The sequence below is a fragment of the Mytilus trossulus genome, chromosome 9 (assembly GCF_036588685.1).
Source record: "Mytilus trossulus isolate FHL-02 chromosome 9, PNRI_Mtr1.1.1.hap1, whole genome shotgun sequence".
In the NCBI taxonomy this organism is placed as follows: Eukaryota; Metazoa; Mollusca; class Bivalvia; order Mytilida; family Mytilidae; genus Mytilus; species Mytilus trossulus.
In genome coordinates, this window is record NC_086381.1 from 27,597,077 (window position 1) to 27,615,671 (window position 18,595).

The 18,595-nt window shown below is 30.1% G+C and overlaps 2 protein-coding genes across 5 annotated transcripts in view; one reads left to right on the top strand and one right to left on the bottom strand.

The window, feature by feature from the left end:
- LOC134685405 (kinesin-like protein KIF6) overlaps positions 1-13,661 on the bottom strand; it is a 49,780-nt gene extending 36,119 nt beyond the window's left edge. For all 3 annotated transcript variants that reach the window (XM_063545156.1, XM_063545157.1, XM_063545155.1), the window contains exons 1-4: positions 13,612-13,661; positions 3,320-3,612; positions 2,331-2,445; positions 1,287-1,437 (exon numbers count right to left, since the gene is read on the bottom strand). In XM_063545156.1, coding sequence (XP_063401226.1) covers positions 1,287-1,437; positions 2,331-2,445; positions 3,320-3,554 — 501 coding nt within the window. In that variant the 5' untranslated portion in view covers positions 3,555-3,612; positions 13,612-13,661. The remainder of the gene's footprint in view (positions 1-1,286; positions 1,438-2,330; positions 2,446-3,319; positions 3,613-13,611) is intronic.
- A 234-nt stretch (positions 13,662-13,895) lies between these two features.
- On the top strand, positions 13,896-18,321 carry LOC134685406 (archaemetzincin-2-like). 2 transcript variants are annotated; one of them, XM_063545159.1, is made up of 3 exons: positions 13,896-13,927; positions 16,382-17,169; positions 18,013-18,321. In XM_063545159.1, exons 2-3 carry the CDS (start codon positions 16,405-16,407, stop codon positions 18,307-18,309), a joined length of 1,062 nt encoding a protein of 353 aa, XP_063401229.1. In that variant the 5' UTR covers positions 13,896-13,927; positions 16,382-16,404; the 3' UTR covers positions 18,310-18,321. The 2 variants fall into 2 exon arrangements, with proteins under 2 accessions (XP_063401229.1, XP_063401228.1); XM_063545158.1 differs by having other exon boundaries at positions 13,902-13,985.
- The last annotated feature ends 274 nt before the right edge of the window (positions 18,322-18,595 follow it).

The following is an 18,595-nucleotide window of genomic DNA, read 5'->3' on the forward strand; positions in this document are numbered from 1 at the left end:
TTCTGTCACAACCATACAAACTATAATTTCATAATTCAAAAAATTTTAAATCTATCTTTTAATAAACAATTCAATATTAATAAGGGAAATTTATGTCTTTATATCCTTGCTATTAAAACACTCAAAGATTGAGTTATTAAAATTGCAAATAGTTTGATTCTTGAAAGAAACTGTGCTTCTAAACTTAAATTCAGATTCATCAGTAGAATGTGTGTGTTTCAAAATTAGTTTGTCATATATCCAATACTAATAGCCTAATAATGACCAATCTTGAAAGATAAGTTATGCAAATCATTTCTATTTCATTTTATTAATAGATGTTTCGGGGTTAGCCCTGATGATTTTTGGGGTTAGCCCCAAAGATGTTTCCTCTGAGATATTTTTTCTGATACGTATGCTATAAATTGATTTATACTTACAAAAGATATGAGTGTAAAAGAAAGATTTTTTTCCAGGGGCTTTTGTCCTGCTCTCGTAGTTTTGTAATGTTTTTTCGTGCAGATTTATTAATTTGAAGTAAAAGAAATTGACACCTGACATATTTTCATCTAGTTCCAACATAATCAATACTTATTAGCACTTTATGAAAGGAGTAGGTCCGGTAAGGACCGATTTTGGCCTCAAATTTCAGGTTCATCTGAGGAAAGATTTTGACCACATTTTAAACACTTAAGTGTCTATTTCATCTGATTCAATTAGTTTATGTGAAATATTTTAACGGATTTAGTCATTAAAAACGCTCTGATTCACACTCAAATATGAAAAATCTACCAAATGTGCCGAAAAATGTCACTTTTCAGATGGTTTTTGTCAAAAATGAAAGTGGCCGCATCCATGTTCATTCTCAACCTTTATTTATATTATGTATTATCATCAAATAAAACTTACATTTTAATATTAAGGATGAACACAAATGCAGCCACTTTCGTTTTACAGGAAAACTGGTTAAAAATTAACTAAAATGCTAGAATTGTGAAGATTTCAGTAATTTAGCATGAGTGAATGGTGCTAGTCACGATATATGAGCATTGCATTGTCAAAACCAGCCCACATTTATGTAGCACAAGCATTTTACTGTCCAATAAATAACTAAACGATTACATTTTAACAATTTTTCTAAACTGCTATATTTTGGGGCCAAAAAGGGGTCTTACTGGACCTACTCCTTTGCTATAAATTTCACTTTGTTAAGATAGAAAAGAAGAAGAAAAACATACTGAACAACAACGGCTAATAAGAAACAAGAAGTATACATCAATATGTGATTTAAGTTTGTCAGTTATTACCCTAGGAAATGGTGTGTTTGGATTCTGTTGTTTGTAGTTTGGGTTCAGTAGATCATAGCCCACTTCTTGATATATCTCCATATAAGATATGTGCACATCAATTTCTTCATCTGTACGTTTCTCCAATGCTTTATATATCATGGATAGAGATCTAAAAACACATAAAATTTATTCAATATATATTTATAATTCAAATTTACAAAAAATGTTGAGGTGACTCAGGATCACATCTTTATATAAAAGTTAACACCATTTAGCCATTTACCTCTACTGAATTTACCTACATTTTGGTCTTGCAAGTTATTTCTATCCAAAATGCAATGCTTGAAAGTTTATAAGACATTTTTCATTTCAACACAAAATAAAAGATATAAGTTGTTTTCAGTATGTATGTGTGTGTGACCACTGTATGTGTGTATGTGTTAGTTAAAGACGTTTCTCATTCAAAGTTGCCTTTGAGTCAATACAAAGGAGAATTACAACCACTTTTGCAACAATTGCACTATAAATCAATTTTATCAGTTCATTTTCAGACATTACAAGCAGATGTATGCCATGAAAAAAATATGAGAAAAAAAATGTATTGCATAAATTACACGAGAAGGTATAAAAAAGGAGATATTTGCTATATGTTATTGAGACAGAAAATTTACAATACAAAATAAACTAAAATTATTTTTCATTGAAATGGTTTCAATTTCAAATATATATAATATCAACTGGCAAATCACATGTCCTATCCGATGAATTAATCCAACGGTGTAAGGGCATTAGAGCCAGTTTAGGTTGTTGAACACTCCAATCATCATGTTCTTTCATTTAGCAAAATGAGCACTTTAATGCATACTTGATGCATGATAAATTCATCAATGTCCCTTTATTCTTCCTGTTTGATTTTCTATGTGTAGATATAAGAAGATGTGGTAAGAGTGCCAATGAAACAACTCTCCATTCAAGTACCAAATAATAGGTTGTTCTGTATTATGTGTGTACATCATCTTATACTTTATCTAAATATATTTTACTAAACATGACATATCTTACCTGGGTTCTAGGCCCCTCATTTCATACTGTTTACCATAACCTTCAACAGTAAATGTTTTCCCAGTACCAGTCTGACCATAAGCAAAGATTGTACCATTGAAACCATCCAAAAATCCTACAAATAATGGAATAAACAGATGGTTTCTTTTAATTCAATAAATATTGTACAATTAAGCATTCAAAAATGTTAAAGATTGGCGATGAACACCTGTAAAAGAAGATGATGTCTGTATCTAATAACAGGTGATAACTTGTAGAATTGTTCTTTGAAGGGCAGCCTTTTTGTTGTTGTTTTTTAAGTTTGTATATCTAATATATGTAGAATGTATATTTTTTTAAGTTGAGGAGATGGGTTGTATATGTGTAACTTATACACCATTTTCTACATTTGAAAATGTCTGTACTAAGTCAGGAATATGACAGTTGTTGTCCATTCGTTTGATGTGTTTTATCATTTGATTTTGACATTTGATTAGGGACTTTCAGTTTTGAATTTTCCAGGAAGTTCAGTATATTTGTGATTTTACTTTATACTTCATAACATGTATAAGATCTACAGAACGCTTTTGAACTACTAGGATCTGAGTTACTATTGAGCTTTCAGATTATTTTTTCGCTATATTCAGATAACTCATAATTTTTTCTTGAAGTTATTAGTATATTTCTTTCGAAGACTTATTTAAAACAAGAATGTGTCCACAGTACACGGATGCCCCACTCGCACTATCATTTTCTATGTAAACTGGACCGTGAAATTGGAATAAATTCTCTAATTTGCCATTAAAATTAGAATGATCTTATCACAGGGAACATGTATACTAAGTTTCAAGTTGATTGGACTTCAACTTTATCAAAAACTACCTTGACCAAAAACTTTAACATGAAGTGTAACAGACGGACGAACGAACAGACAAACGGTCGCACAGACCAGAAAACATAATGCCCCTCTCCTATCATAGGTGGGGCATAAGTGGGGCATAAAAACATACCTGCTACAATATCTTTAGCAGCAACATCAAACACTTCCTCCTGTGTAGCCACATTCTTAAATATGTAGTTAAAGTGGAACTCATGGTGTACCGTAGTTCTATTGTTAGCCTTTGGATTGTTGTAGTCCCTCAACAGCTCTGGCACTCGTAAACTGAGGGTGTCATGTGACACTTCAAACTCTGGATAGTAGTCCCCTGTTGGCTTGATACGACAGAAGGTCCGTATTTGAGGCATTTCTGCTATAATCTTAGTCTGTTTTTAACTATCCTGGTTCCATTTTTCCTTCATCTACCTAGAAATGTAAAAAAAATATTAATGATAGAATGAAAATGTATCTAGATTTATTAATAAAACTAAAAGAAAGTACTAAGATGAATATAACTATTATTCAGAGAGTACAGAACATCAAAGTTAAATTCTGACAATTCATTGCTTTATTTGGAGAGTACCTTATGAGGAATCTTTCTGTTGACTTTAATCAAGCAGAATTAAGATGCAGAAGTTTTCCCCATGTTTTTGTTCAATATTTTGTTCATAAATTAGGCTGCAAATTTTCTTGTTTGAATTATTTTACATTTGTCATTTCATGGCCTTTTATAGCTGACTACATGTATGAAGTATGGGCTTTGCTCATTGCTGAAGGTTATATTTTATAGTAACCAATAGTTGTTAAATTCTGTGTTATTTTGTCTCTTCTAAAGAGTTGTCAATCATATATACCACATCTTCCTTTTACATATTGACTTTTGACAATTAAGATTTATCTCAAACTTGAGGGAGAAAGCTGAGGTAGCTATGAAAAGCCTATCCGCAACAAAGAAAGAACTACACCAAAATGAACGACTGACAAGAGATGCTATTACCAGCAGCAACTACAATGAACAATATTCTCGCAAAAACAACGTAAGAGTTATAAACTTTCCATGGCGAGAGCGACAAGATCTGAGTGCGGACTTTATTAGTAAAGTGAAAAGGGACATGAATGTTGAACTTGAGGAAAGAGATGTTGTCGCCATCCATAGAATTCCATCTGACAAATTAGGACCAAAGCCTCTTATTGTGAGATTATTCAGTAGTGATGTCAAACGAAGAGTGATGCCAGAAAAGAAGAATTTACAAGACCATGTAAGATTTTATGATGACATTTCCAAAAGAAACATTGAACTGATGAAAAGACTAAATGAGACTGAATGGTTCAGCGACGTATGGTACTTCAACTGTGGTGTATATGGAAGGATATCTGATGGTCTACAGCTGAAGTTCAATATATTTGATGACATTTTTCTAAGATTGAGACAAAGGAAATAAGTAGTTAACTTACTACTTGACTTTCATTGTTACATGTACATTATGTCTTGATGAACTTTGGTTTATTTTTTAAACATGTTAAAAGTGCTATTCTTATTTTTATGGGACAAATCTTAATACTATAAAAGTTGTCTCCACTTTGTAAAATAGTTGACCATGTCATAACTGATAAATCATATACAGGATATATAAAATTGAAAGAACAATTATACTGCAAAAAACTAAAAAAAAATTTTACATTATTTCAATCAAAAATGTATGCCATTTTGATGCTTAATTTTTGTTTTTATCTTTTTTCTTTTCTTTCCAGTCCTTCATTCTTTTTATTAATTATTGCATTTCTGCAATATCATTCCATTACATTTTGTTTTGGTTTAGTTTATGGTGAGTTATCCTGTTTATCATTTTTATGCATCTTTATGTTGGTGAAATGTTTTTCTTTAGTATTGTTACACATATATGGAGAAGACTCAGATACACTGTATTAATATTAGATTTTTTTAAGGTCATGCTATGTGCTAGTGTATTTACTGACATCATATCATGTGTGCCCTGAAGGTATTAACTGTTAATTGCCAAGGTTTAGGAGATAGTGTTAAAAGAAGAGATGTCTTTAACTATTTAAGAACAAAGAATTATAATATTTACTGTTTACAAGATACCGGTACTCATTTCTTATGTGAAAATGAAAATAATATAAGAGCTATGTGGGGATATGATAGTTATTTTTCATCTTATAGCTCAAATTCAAGAGGTGTAGCAGTTATGTTTAATAACAACTTTGAGTTTAAGGTCCTAAAAGAAAAAAAAGATGTTGGTGGTAATTATTTAGTATTAGACTTAGTTGTTGATACTTTACATTTTACATTTGTAACTATTTATGGACCAAATATAGATACTCCATTTTTTTATGATAGAATTATGTCAATTATAGATGATTTTGGTAATGATAGCTATATGATTTGTGGTGATTTTAATCTGGTTCTCAACCCTGATATGGACTATTCTAACTATTTACATGTAAATAACCCAAATGCTTGGGAGAAAGTTTTAGAAATCATTCAGGAAAGGTGTCTCATTGACCCTTTTCGTGAACTTTACCCAGATTTGAAGCGTTTCACATGGAGAAAAAGAACCCCCTTTAAACAAGCCAGGCTTGATTTTTTTCTTTTATCTGAAGATTTACTATGCTGTTTGAAAAACTGTAATATTGAGCCCAGCTATCGCTCTGATCATTCTATGGTTGTATTAAATCTAGAATTTAATCCTTTTGAGCGAGGTAGAGGATTGTGGAAATTTAATAATTCATTATTGTATGATTCAGAATATATAAAGATTGTTAAAGAAAAAATAGTTGAAGTTAAAAAACAATATGTAACACCTGTTTATGATATAGATAGAATTGAAGACATGAATAATGAAGATCTCCATTTTAATATTAACAGTCACTTATTTCTTGAGACAATGTTGATGGAAATTAGAGGTAAAACTATATCTTATTCAAGTTATAAGAAAAAGGTAAAAGAAAAACAAGAGAAAGATCTTAGAAATGAAATTCTTATTTTGGAAGAAAAGGTAGATGAAGGTTCAATACAGATTTTGGAAAATAAAAAATGTGAATTAGAAAATATAAGAAAAGAAAAAATTAAAGGGAAGATAATTCGATCAAGAATGCAATGGGTAGAAGAGGGTGAAAAACCCACTAGCTATTTTTGTGGGCTAGAATCAAAAAATTTTACAAATAAGATAATACCAAAAGTAGAAAAAGAAAATGGAGATGTAATTTCAAAACAAAAAGATATTTTAAAAGAAGTGAAATCTTTTTATGAAAATTTATACAAGAATAAAGATAAGTCAAAGGGAGATAAATTCAGTAAACTTAAAGAAGGATTAAAAGATATAAAATTTAAAAAACTAACTGATGATGAGAAAAAAAATCTTGAAGGAGAAATAACAATTGAAGAAGCTGGTTTGATATTGAAAAATATGAAAAATAATAAAACACCAGGATCTGATGGTTTCTCCACAGAGTTCTTTAAATTTTTTTGGAAAGATTTGAAAATTTTTGTTGTCGACTCCTTGAACTACAGTACTGAGATTGGTGAACTATCTGTTACGCAAAAACAAGGAATCATTACATGCCTGCCGAAAGGAAATAAGCCTAGACATTTCTTAAAAAATTGGCGACCTATATCTTTATTAAATACAGTTTATAAAATTGGCTCTGGAGTTATAGCAAAACGCTTTAAAACAGTTTTAGATAAACTGATAGATTTCGACCAAACTGGATTTATTAGTGGTAGATATATTGGAGAAAATCTTCGTTTAATTTATGATATCATGCAATTTACAGAGGAAAAAGATATACCAGGACTTTTGCTGCTCATTGATTTCGAAAAGGCATTTGATTCGATTTCTTGGGAATTTTTAACTAGTGTCTTGAAGTTGTTCAATTTTGGAGAATCAATAATTAATTGGGTTAAAGATTTTATAACAATATCAAATCAGCTGTTAACCAGGGAGGACATCTATCAGAATTTTTTTCTATAGAACGAGGCTGTAGACAAGGTGATCCCTTGTCGCCTTATATTTTTATTCTCTGTGCTGAGATATTAGCACTAAAAATAAGAAATAATGATAAAATAAATGGTATTACAATTACGCAAGTTGAGCACAAACTTTCACAATTTGCTGATGACACATCTCTTATTTTAGATGGTAAAGAAGAATCTTTGAATGAAGCATTAAATGAATTAGATTGGTTTGGAAATATATCAGGTTTAAACATTAATTTTTCTAAAACACAAGTTATTTGGATAGGAAATATAAAGTATAGTAATGAGGTATTATGCCAAAATAGAAACCTTACATGGGGAGAAACATGTTTTAAGGTATTAGGTATAAGCTTTGATGTTAATCTTGATAGAATTGTAAAAATTAATTATGATGAAAAAATTGTACAAATTAAATGTGTAATAAGACAATGGTCAAAACGAAATCTTACTGTTATTGGTAGAATTACTGTAGTAAAGACATTGATATTGCCTATTTTAAATCATTTGTTTATATCCTTACCAAATCCAAGTGATGATAATTTAAAAAATGTTATTCAACTTATGTATAATTTTATATGGAGTTCACCAATTGATAGAATTAAGAGATGTTTTACAAAATGATATTGAAGGTGGTGGACTCAAAATGATAAATCTTAGTGCATTTATTTTAGCACTGAAGTGTACATGGATAAGGAGATTATTTAAATCAGACAACAAATGTCAAATGTTTATGTAGAACTTGAAAAATTTTATGGTTGTGGAAGTGTTTATATCCAAAAATTAGAACAACATATCAAAAATAAATTTTGGCAAGATGTTCTGAAAGCATGGCAACTTCTTAGAGAAAAAGAAGAATATGACAGTTGGGAATGCTTTCTTGCTAGTCCAATCTGGCTTAACAATAATATAAAGGTAGCAAATAAACCTATTTTTTATAAAGATTGGTTTGAAAATGGTATAAGATTTATAAATGATATTGTAAATGAAGATGGGACCTTTTTCTCTCATCAAAAAATAGAAGAAATGTATCAGATAAATGTGAATTTCATGAGATATAATAGTATTATATCTGCTATACATCAAGCATCAAAATCATTTGTGGGAAAAAATCACAAATTAGAACTACCTTTAATTCCATCTGCTATTAAAAGGCTAGTTAAAAGTTCAAAAGGATCTAAAGATATGTATATTGTTTTAAATAAAAATGGAAGTGTTCCCACTAGTCAGTTAAAATGGACTGAAATTTTTGGCTTTGATCAAAATCATTGGAAAAAAATTTATAAACTGCCATTTGTTGTCACAAATAATACTAAGTTACAGTGGCTACAGTATAGATTCAATCATCGAATCTTAGCTACAAACAAATTTCTTTATAAAATTAAGATTTATGATAATCCAAATTGTACTTTTTGTAATAGAGAAATTGAAACATTAGAACATTTATTTTGGGAATGTGAACATACACAATTATTATTAGAACAGATTGAAAATTGGTTTCTGACCAATGGAATTAGTGTACTTTTTACACAAGAAGTTTTTTTGGTTTGGTAACTCTGCAAAAATATCAAAAGGCAATGCAGAAAATACTATTTTTCTTACCATAAAGCAATATATTTATAATTCTAGATGTTTTAAAAAAAATCTTACATTAAACTCAGTAAAAGAAAAGATTAAATATGTGTATGCAATGGAAAAAAATATTGCTATGAAAAACAAATGTGAACATCATTTTCTCAGAGAATGGAATGTTTTTGATATATTACTTAGTTAAATACAAAAATGTATATACTTTACATTCAATATTATACATGTTATAAATGAAAATGCTGTATTTACTATACTAAAATAGAATTCAATTTCTAGATGAATTATATTGAAAACTCATCACACTATTCTCTCTCACTCTCTTTCTCTTTCTCTCTCTCTCTCTCTCTCTCTCCCTCTCTCTCTCCGGTGTTCAAACTGCTTTACTCTATATCTTATATTTGTATTTAAAAAAAAAAAAAAAAAAAAAAATTACTTCCTAATAGACAGTTGTATTGATTAGATAATATCTATAGATTTATATATTATATATTGCTATTATATTTGTGTATATTATGTTGTAAATTGGAAGTTATAAATAATAAAAATAAAAAAAAAAAAAAGATTTATCTCATTTTCATTAGCACGTACTCAATCTTAGAAGAGCTAATCCTATTCTGTTGAACATTTTATCTATATTTGATTTGGTTACATGTATCATAACCTTCAAGAAAGAGAAATTTTAATGCTCTCAAGAAATAAACTAAAATGGAGACAAACAATTTAACACAAGACAGGAAAGAAAATGTTATTACGTTTTTGACCTCTCATGCTATCACTAGCACATTTAATTTACTTGGTCAATATGTAGAAACCTTATCTTTAATAAACTTACCAAAATCAAATAATTGAAAGAATCCATGAAAAGCTATCAATATTTGTTATACAATGGTCACTTGTTGAAAGTGAAAAATTTATACAAAATATGACTGGGTGAAAAAGGTCTTTAAGCATGTGTGTAAAATATGACTGTTTGAAATGTGGTCAAATAATCAAAATGTCAACTTAACTTACATGTATTTTATTCTAAGTCAAAATATCATCACATTTTTTCTCAAATTGACAAATGAGACCTTAAGATGCCTCATAAAATAGAAAATGAAATAGAGAAACAGCAAACCTTTGTGCAATTCTTTAATATAAATTCACAGTGGGTGAGTGTTTAAATTCCCGTCAGCCTCAACAAACAATTGTGTATTGAAATAATTCAAATTTTCACTCCTAGTACAGTAACAATAAAGCCTTTCTATAACATGTATAAAGCATGTCAACAAACAATCATTATTTAACATCAAATTAAATCAACAACAACGTCTTTGTTTTGGGATTTAAAATGTAATCATGAAATTTTAACACACTGAATTGTGACTTAAAATCCAACATTATTAAAAACTTACAAAAATTTCTATTTAATTTTTATGCAATATACTGTTCAAAGAAATTCTCCATCAAAATACTGAATATGTCTTGGTCATTATTTTTTTTTTATTTTCAGATTATTGTTTACAGGTATACCATGAGCTAATATATAAATAAACAAGAATGTGTCCAAAGTACACGGATTCCCCACTCGCACTATCATTTTCCATGTTCAATGGACCGTGAAATTGAATAAAAAATATAATAAGGCATTAAAATTAGAAAGATAATATCATAGGGAACATGTGTACTAAGTTTCAAGTTGATTGGACTTCAACTTCATCAAAAACTACCTTGACCAAAAACTTTAACCTGAAACATGCACTTACATTTTCTATGTTCAGTAGACTGTGAAATTGGGGTCTAAAGTTTAATTTGGCTTTAAAATTAGAAAGATCATATCATAAGGAACATGTGTACTAAGTTTCAAGTTGATTGGACTTCAACTTCATCAAAAACTACCTTTGACCAAAAACTTTAACCTGAAGCGGGACAGACAGACCAACTAAAAGACGGATGAACGAACGGACGCATAGACCAGAAAACATAATGCCCCTCTACTGTCGTAGGTGGGGCATAAAAATGTTCTCCAAGAAAATATCATCATCCCTTTAATTCTAAAATTTCAGTAAAAATGACATACCTACACTACATTATGAAGAAAGGTTCAAATTTCTTGTATATAGACACTTTAATTTAGCCCTATCATGACAGGTTGATAAGTGTACATTTTATCAAGCATTATTTTGTACAACAAACTATTTTCATTTAGTTTTATAATCTTTTCTGTTTAAATTCTTTAGTGTTATAATCTTGACTAGTCAGATTAATCCTTTTATATGAATACTGTTACAGTAGTTTAATAAACAGGGTTATCAGTAATGGAATTTTGAAGGCTGAGTCCAGTGACTCGTCATTTTTGGCCATAGTGAGTCCAACAGCAAAAAGAATATATTTTATTGCAAATTCAATTTGCAATATAATGTAATATTTTAGTTTCCATGGCCTAACAGACCAATGAAATGACATTAAATTTAGACTACTTTTTAAACTTTTGCTATAAAATGATGATATTTGTGTTTAACTGTGTGTATTTCTATATTGATTCATCTGTGGACTCACCAGTTTTAAAAATAGTGAGTCCAGACAGATTTTGATGAGTCCAGGACTCATAGACTCGCCTTAGCGAGAACCCTGATAAAATGTCTTTCATGTCACGTCTAATAGTGAACTGATAATAGACATTGTATTGAACATGCTGAAAGTACTTATTTGTTTAAGAAACTTTTTTTTTTTTCATCTTCTTCATTTTATGCACTTTATGTCTCTCTGTCAACTGTGTCCTCTCATTTTGCAAGTGATTTTCCTTAAATGAAGAAATGAACTGGGAAATAGAATCAGAGGTAGCACACAATCTCATTATGAGGCAGAAATACAACATTGATAAAAGGAGATGGTAGAGAGGGTAGAGAGGGTAGGAGACTGTCACAGCACTCTTTCAGAACTTACAAACAATATTTATACAAATAGTAAATACACTTTTTTAATATTTACATTCTAATAAAAAAATCTATATACAGAGAATCACTAAGCATGACTGGTGCAGGCCCCCACTTATGAAAATTTCTGGTTTTCCCCTGTTAAACACTGTCCAATACTCAACCGTGTGTCAAAAGGCGGACACTTCATTTAAATAACTGATGAACTCCCTGAATATAAAAATATATGTACATGTACTACTATAAAATTGAAAAAAAAAGAATTCTAATGTCATCATCTGATGCACATATTGAATCTATACAAGGGAAACTTAAAAAAATATTATGTGGTTCTTTTAAAAGAGTTGGTCAGCACTGCTATTCAAAATAAATCAAGATATTACTGATATATTCATTTCATAAAAAAAACTGACTGTTCATTTACTCGTTCTTACAATACCATTATCAATTTACATTTAAACCATTATGTTCTGAATGCATGGTACTTCTATATTTCCTGCTTCGAGTTAAACAGGACAATAAAACCATTTACATTATAAATATGTAATTTAAACAAGGAATTATTTGAATCTGGAATAATTTTGAATTCTAGTAAATTGATAAGAAATTTATGCTGAAAACTAACCCAACTAAATAGGGTTAGCCATGCGCACATGACTAAGGGGGGTTAGTAAGTTCATACTGAAATGATGGTGAAAGTAAAATATCTAAAAGGATATAAGATTTACAATTCTGCAGATAAAGGTACTTGTGATTATACATTTTTATTTTTTATTTGTCAATTTGCAGTCTCTATGACACAACAATCTGAAATTCCAGGTTCATTCTGTCTTCTTTTATATAAATTTACTATACATGTACATCTTATTGCTATTTGTTGGACATTACTGGATATCACACATGTTTCCGTAAAATAAAATTTTGATGTCATTATACAAAATATTTGACACCACAATAGAAAAAATGATTGTTGTACAAATGTATAATGTCAATAGTTCAAGCGGGACAGATTATCAGTTCAGCCGGGAATAGCGAAAAGGTGTATTTAAAGTTAATTAGGACTCCTGCCACCATTGTTCACAAGCACATGTTTCTGTCAATTTTTTGGGCGACAAGTCGAAAAAAAAAAATTCTTTCAATTTTAGCATTACATATAGTGGCAGCTGAGGGTGAAACAAACAAATTTTTTTTCTCAGGATCAGAAACAAATTATTTTTTTCTCCCAAAACTGGAAACAGCCATGCATTTCCCTTTGTTTTGATTTATGACCCGGCTTTGTTTTAGTCTGTAGCGATGTTGCTTCCCCTTAGTACAGGTAGAACATATATAGCCAGTCTTAATCAACTGAGCTATAGGGAATAGATTCTTTGGCTCAGTGGGTTAAAGCACTGACTGTCACCCAAACGACTGGGGTTCGAATCCCAGTGGTGACGATATGAATTTGTAGAGTAGATACATGCTCTCCGGTCACAAGTCTATCGATTTATGAGTTTTGAACATTGATATACTACTGTTGCCTTTTAATTACTATCCACAACTGTTAACTGGTGTGGATAGTAAATCCCATATTGACAGAAACAAATGAGTCCTTTACAAGCTTTTTCAAAGACTTCCTATAATTTGATATAAATGTTTCAACACTGACACTTAGTCCCAATAATTATGACGTCTTGAAAGGCTATAATAAATTTTTCTTTGTCGCAAAAAAATTATAATAGCCTTTCAAGACGTCATAATTATTTGGACTACACTGACACTCAGTTCAAACAAGCATTTGAAAGTACTATCCTTGGACTTTGTTCTATACCACAATAACAATGTGCATTTTTCATTAAAATCGATTACTAAGTAAAAAGATTTGAAAAACAGGATGAATAAATTACCATGTATCAATTCGAAGTGTAAATTTGATTTCTTCTAACTTACTTTTTATGTAAAATCGTTTTTCTGCATGTGTGTTATTCCCATATAATAACATTTCAAATTTTCTTACAAAACGAAACGACTGATTATGTCCATTTGTTGTGAATTTTTCCCAATTTTCTCTCCCTAAAACTAGTGACTTGATAAAGACATTTTCTTATTCTCTATTCTAATTAAGATGATAGCTCAAATATTTGATAAATTAGTATCAAAATGAGTTTATCATACATTTCGTTTTGTTCAAGAATTAAAATTTTACATTCACTATCCGGAAGTTTACATGTTGCCAAGTGGCCCATGGGCCTGTAAGAAGATCTGGGTAAAATTTAAAGCTTCTAATGATTATAATTGATTAAAATCGTTAATACACTAAACAGGTGACTTGCCTAGCTTTTCTCACACATAATTTTGATTCAGTAGAAACATACAGTTTTAATTCCTAGATGATTTTTGATTATAATTTCTGCAAAACAGGAAATACGGTAGTGTCACCTATATTCGTGGATATAAGACTATTCTGCACACGGAATGCGGTAAAACATAAATTTAGGCAAATATCCACAAATAAAGATTTCTATAAATTTTCATTTTATCCTCGCACTATTTCGGACTGGAACTCACTACCTGAAGCAATAGGTATGTCTGACACCCTGGAATCCTTCAAAAGTGGCATATCCACTCTAACACTTGAAGGATCCACAGCAACTTATTAAACTTTAAAGCCACTGTACATAATGTATATATGTTATTGATAACGATTTTTCTTTGTCATATTGTTTTTAAATTAAGTCCATATGTACATAGCACACAAGTTCCGGGAAGTTTTACACTCCTACCTAGGAGTCTACTCCCGTATTCGGAAGAAGAAGAAGAAAACTAAAAAACAACAATTTGTTTTTTATGTCGATAATGTTACCTTAGAACTTCATTAAAATAATACCAGTTAGTTTGATTCTTTCTGTTAGCTAGTTTTTTTTATATATGACCTACATTTCTAGTGTACACAAATCGGCATATGATGCCAAGTACGTCACCTATTTTCTTGGATACATAAGTTCATTTTACACAAGTAGTACTGATACACCATCCCACTATTAGTCCTTTATTAAGCCCCAGTCACACTAGACCGTTGACACAGGATGAGTCATAGACATGCTAAATTGCTTAACTTTTATTTTATTTTTGGCTAGTTAAATATGTATTATTGATCCAACTTACATGTATTTTGTTCTATGATTGTGTACTATATACATACACTCATGGGACAACTAAATTCAAATAATATTAACAAGTAATGAACCACAAGTAATTAACTATGAGCGATTTTTATAAAATAGATACCAATACGAAATGTCAGCAGTTTTGTTATTCATTTGGCCATAATTTTCGTGAATTTCGTTTTCATTATCTGAAAGGTTGAACACAAATGCAAATTTTATGACTTTAATTATTTGGTTAAAAATACATAGCAAACTTTTCAAAAACAATTTTTCTTTGTGTTCATCTCGTCAAAAAATTAAAATGAGCATGAATAATATAATGGTCAAATAAACAATAAAACTTAAGAATTTCTACATTTTCATACACATGTACCTGCCAACTTTTCAAAATGCCCATGGAGGTTTTAGGTTTTAGTCCTACAAAACCTTTAAGGGGGCCTTCAAATATATTTTAATGTTGTTTTTTGGCTTTTTCTACTTTTACAAGGCTATACCCATTGTAAAATTTATTGTTTTGTTAAAATTATGGAAAAAATTGCACTTTCAAAATTTCAATTTGGGAGCCTCCATGGGGGAAATCCCCCGCAAATAGTGACAGTTGGCAGTTATGCATCTTATACATGTTATAGCACTTATTTGATATAAATCAGTAATGAAGTTACTTATTAATATTTTTTTGAAAAATATTGAGATTTTAGGTGAACTGATAGGGCATTTTTTGACTGGGAACTCACTTTGGTCCGACATTTCCAATGACTGTGTATATGGATATACATTCATTTTGTGGCTTTTTATTTGTAATGTGTTAGAATTTTTTATTATTATGGATTATTTAACTACATATAATCTTTAGGATCTCAAATTGTTCTCATTAATCTTTTTTATCTCGTTGTTTGTATTATGAAAAAAGTAAAAACACAAAAATACCGAACTCCGAGGAAAATTCAAAAAGGAAAATCAAAAATCAAAAGGCAAAATCAAAAGTCCAAACACATCAAACGAATGGATAACAACTGTCATATTCCTGACTTGGTACAGGCATTTTCTAATGTAGAAAATGGTGGATTGAACCTGGTTTTATAGCTAGCTAAACCTCTCACTTGTATGACAGTCGCATGAAATTCCATTACATTGTCAACGATGTATGAACAAAACAAACATACTCAAAAGAGTAAAAATGTCAAAAATAGGGGTACAGCAGTCAATATTGTGTTATCATCTTAATATCACAATAAAAACAACAAATGTAACGAAGAATCACAAAAAGGCATACATCAAATTTAACATACTCATTTTGCTTTTCTTGTACCAATTAATTTATGTATATAAAAAGTCTACCCGTAAAGGAAAGAAGGTTTTCATTGCTGTCATTTCAAAATTGTTGATGTTGTAACGTTATTGCCCTTTATCAAAACCCCTTTTTGTCATCTAAGAAATTAATCAGGTTTACAGTCCATGCACTTTGGATCACTTAAATGGACTTAATCATATACATGTAGAACTGATAATTTTTAAAAAGATCATAAAATAATTTTATTAAAATTAAATTTCAGAATTGTCAGACAGATGAAATGCAATGGGTAGTTGGTTTTCAACACAGAGTTCAGAATCAATTTTCCTAATTGGCAAATTAAATGGGAAACCACTTGATGAAAGACATTTCTTTAACCTCAGTCAAGTATACTTAGATCAAGTGGATGGAAGTGGAGATATCTCTGTTATTAAAACAGACAAAAATGGTAAAAATATTGACAGTGATTCACAAATATTCAAACCATTACCAAAAAAGAAGAAATTATTTTGTCATCAAACATATGTTCAGTGGAGATCCAGTTTGGATTTAGAATTTTTAAAACATTTATTTATATCACCAAAAAGAGTAATATATTTAGTGCAGATAAATGACTTCCCAGATTTCGTCAAGAATTTCAGAATAAATTTGCAGTCAAACTCATACACATTATTTCAATTCATTGAGGAATTTTTAAAGATTTATTACATGGGAATGGATGTGCAATGGTTGGATAAAATCAACTTAGAAAACACAGACTGGAATATTAAAGAAAGGTGCAATAAAGTAACTGAACAGCTTCAGTATTTAGTGACAGATTTCTTTGCTCCTCTACAAAATGTCAACCCCTCTGATGGCTATTGCATTATGGGTATGACATGGACCGATTTATATCCTGAAGAGAAGTATAACTTTGCTTTAGGAGAAGCTTCCTGTAAACATAAGTCAGGTGTATTTAGTTTTGGAAGATGTCCACCATCAACATTTGACCCTACAAATCCTAAAGATATAACTGAAATCACCTCTGAAATATTGTGGAAATTATTGAAGGTAAGTTTTCATAATACAATGTACATGTACATATCAATACAGTTCTACACACAAAAATGGTGCATATATATCTCAGGAGATTAAATGCATCCAGTGGGACAAAAAAAAACTTGTCATTAAAATCAAAAATCAAATACATGTACACAAATGATCTTTTTATAAATTATCAGTTATACACGTATATATATATATATGTTTAAGTCCATTTAAGTGATTCAAAGTGCATGGACTGAAATTCTAAAACAACATAAAAAAGAAGATGTGTTATGATTGCCAATGAGACAACTCTCCACAAGAGAATATTGAAATGACACAGGAATAAACAACTATAAGTCTCTGTACAGCCTTCAACAATAAGCAAAGCCCATACTGCATAGTCATCTTTAAAAAGCCCAGAAATGACATATGTTAACAATTCAAATGAGAAAACTAAGAGCCTTATTTATGCACAAAAAATGATTAAAAAACAAAGCATCAAACAATAACCACTGAACTACAGGCTCCTGACTTGGGACAGGCACATACATACTGAATGCAAGTCTCATAGTTTTGTTCAAAAAATTAATTCAGAACAAATTTTTGGGATAACAAAGGGAAATTAGGGAATAACATCATTATACACATTACACATGTGTCTCTTGTTGAAGTCTGCATGCTTAACAATACTTGATTCCCAAGTTATAATTTTTAAAGTTGGAAAATGATATGTTACAGATACACAGTTTCTGGGGGAAAAAACACTCAAGAAATGAAATAGAAAATGCTTATGTTAGACATTTGATGGAAATACGTAATTCTTTAGAATTGGAGTATTCTTATAACTTCTAATGATGCTATTTTCAGGTTTCCAGTCATGAAATAGGACATCTGTTTGGACTTGAACATTGTGAGTTCTTTCTGTGTCACATGAACGAAAGTTTGTCAATGGACGATGCTATGAACCAACCATTGTTTTATTGTCCAGTCTGTTTACACAAAATCCAACATGTATGTCAGTTCAGTGTAGCTGAGAGATACCAGAAGTTAGAAACATTTATATCAGATATACATCAACAATTTCCATCAGAGAAGTGGACACAGAGTCTCAAATTTCTTAAGAAATGTAGAGAATTTTTATCAAAAGAAGAAATTGTTCAATAAATGTAAATCAGAGATCCAACTTATTTTTAATTTTTTGTCAATGGAGGGTTAACCATAATTCAAAAATTGTTGACAAAACTACTTACTGGTATACAAAAAATATAAATAAAAGTATATTTGGAATTTTATTATAGAAATATTGAGATGTGGTATAATTGCCAATAAGGCAATGACTATCCACCAAAGTCCATATGAAGTGGATGTCTGTTATTATATGCAACAATACAGCATTCAACAATGAGATAGTACCCATACAGTGAAGGCAGCTATGAAAGGCCCCAACATG

Excerpts from the sequence above, each read along its gene's own strand:
- LOC134685406 (XM_063545159.1), top strand. The coding sequence starts at position 16,405 with ATGGGTAGTTGGTTTTCAACACAGAGTTCAGAATCAATTTTCCTAATT. Across the intron at positions 17,170-18,012 it reads TATTGTGGAAATTATTGAAG|GTTTCCAGTCATGAAATAGG; the intron begins GTAAGTTTTCAT and ends TGCTATTTTCAG.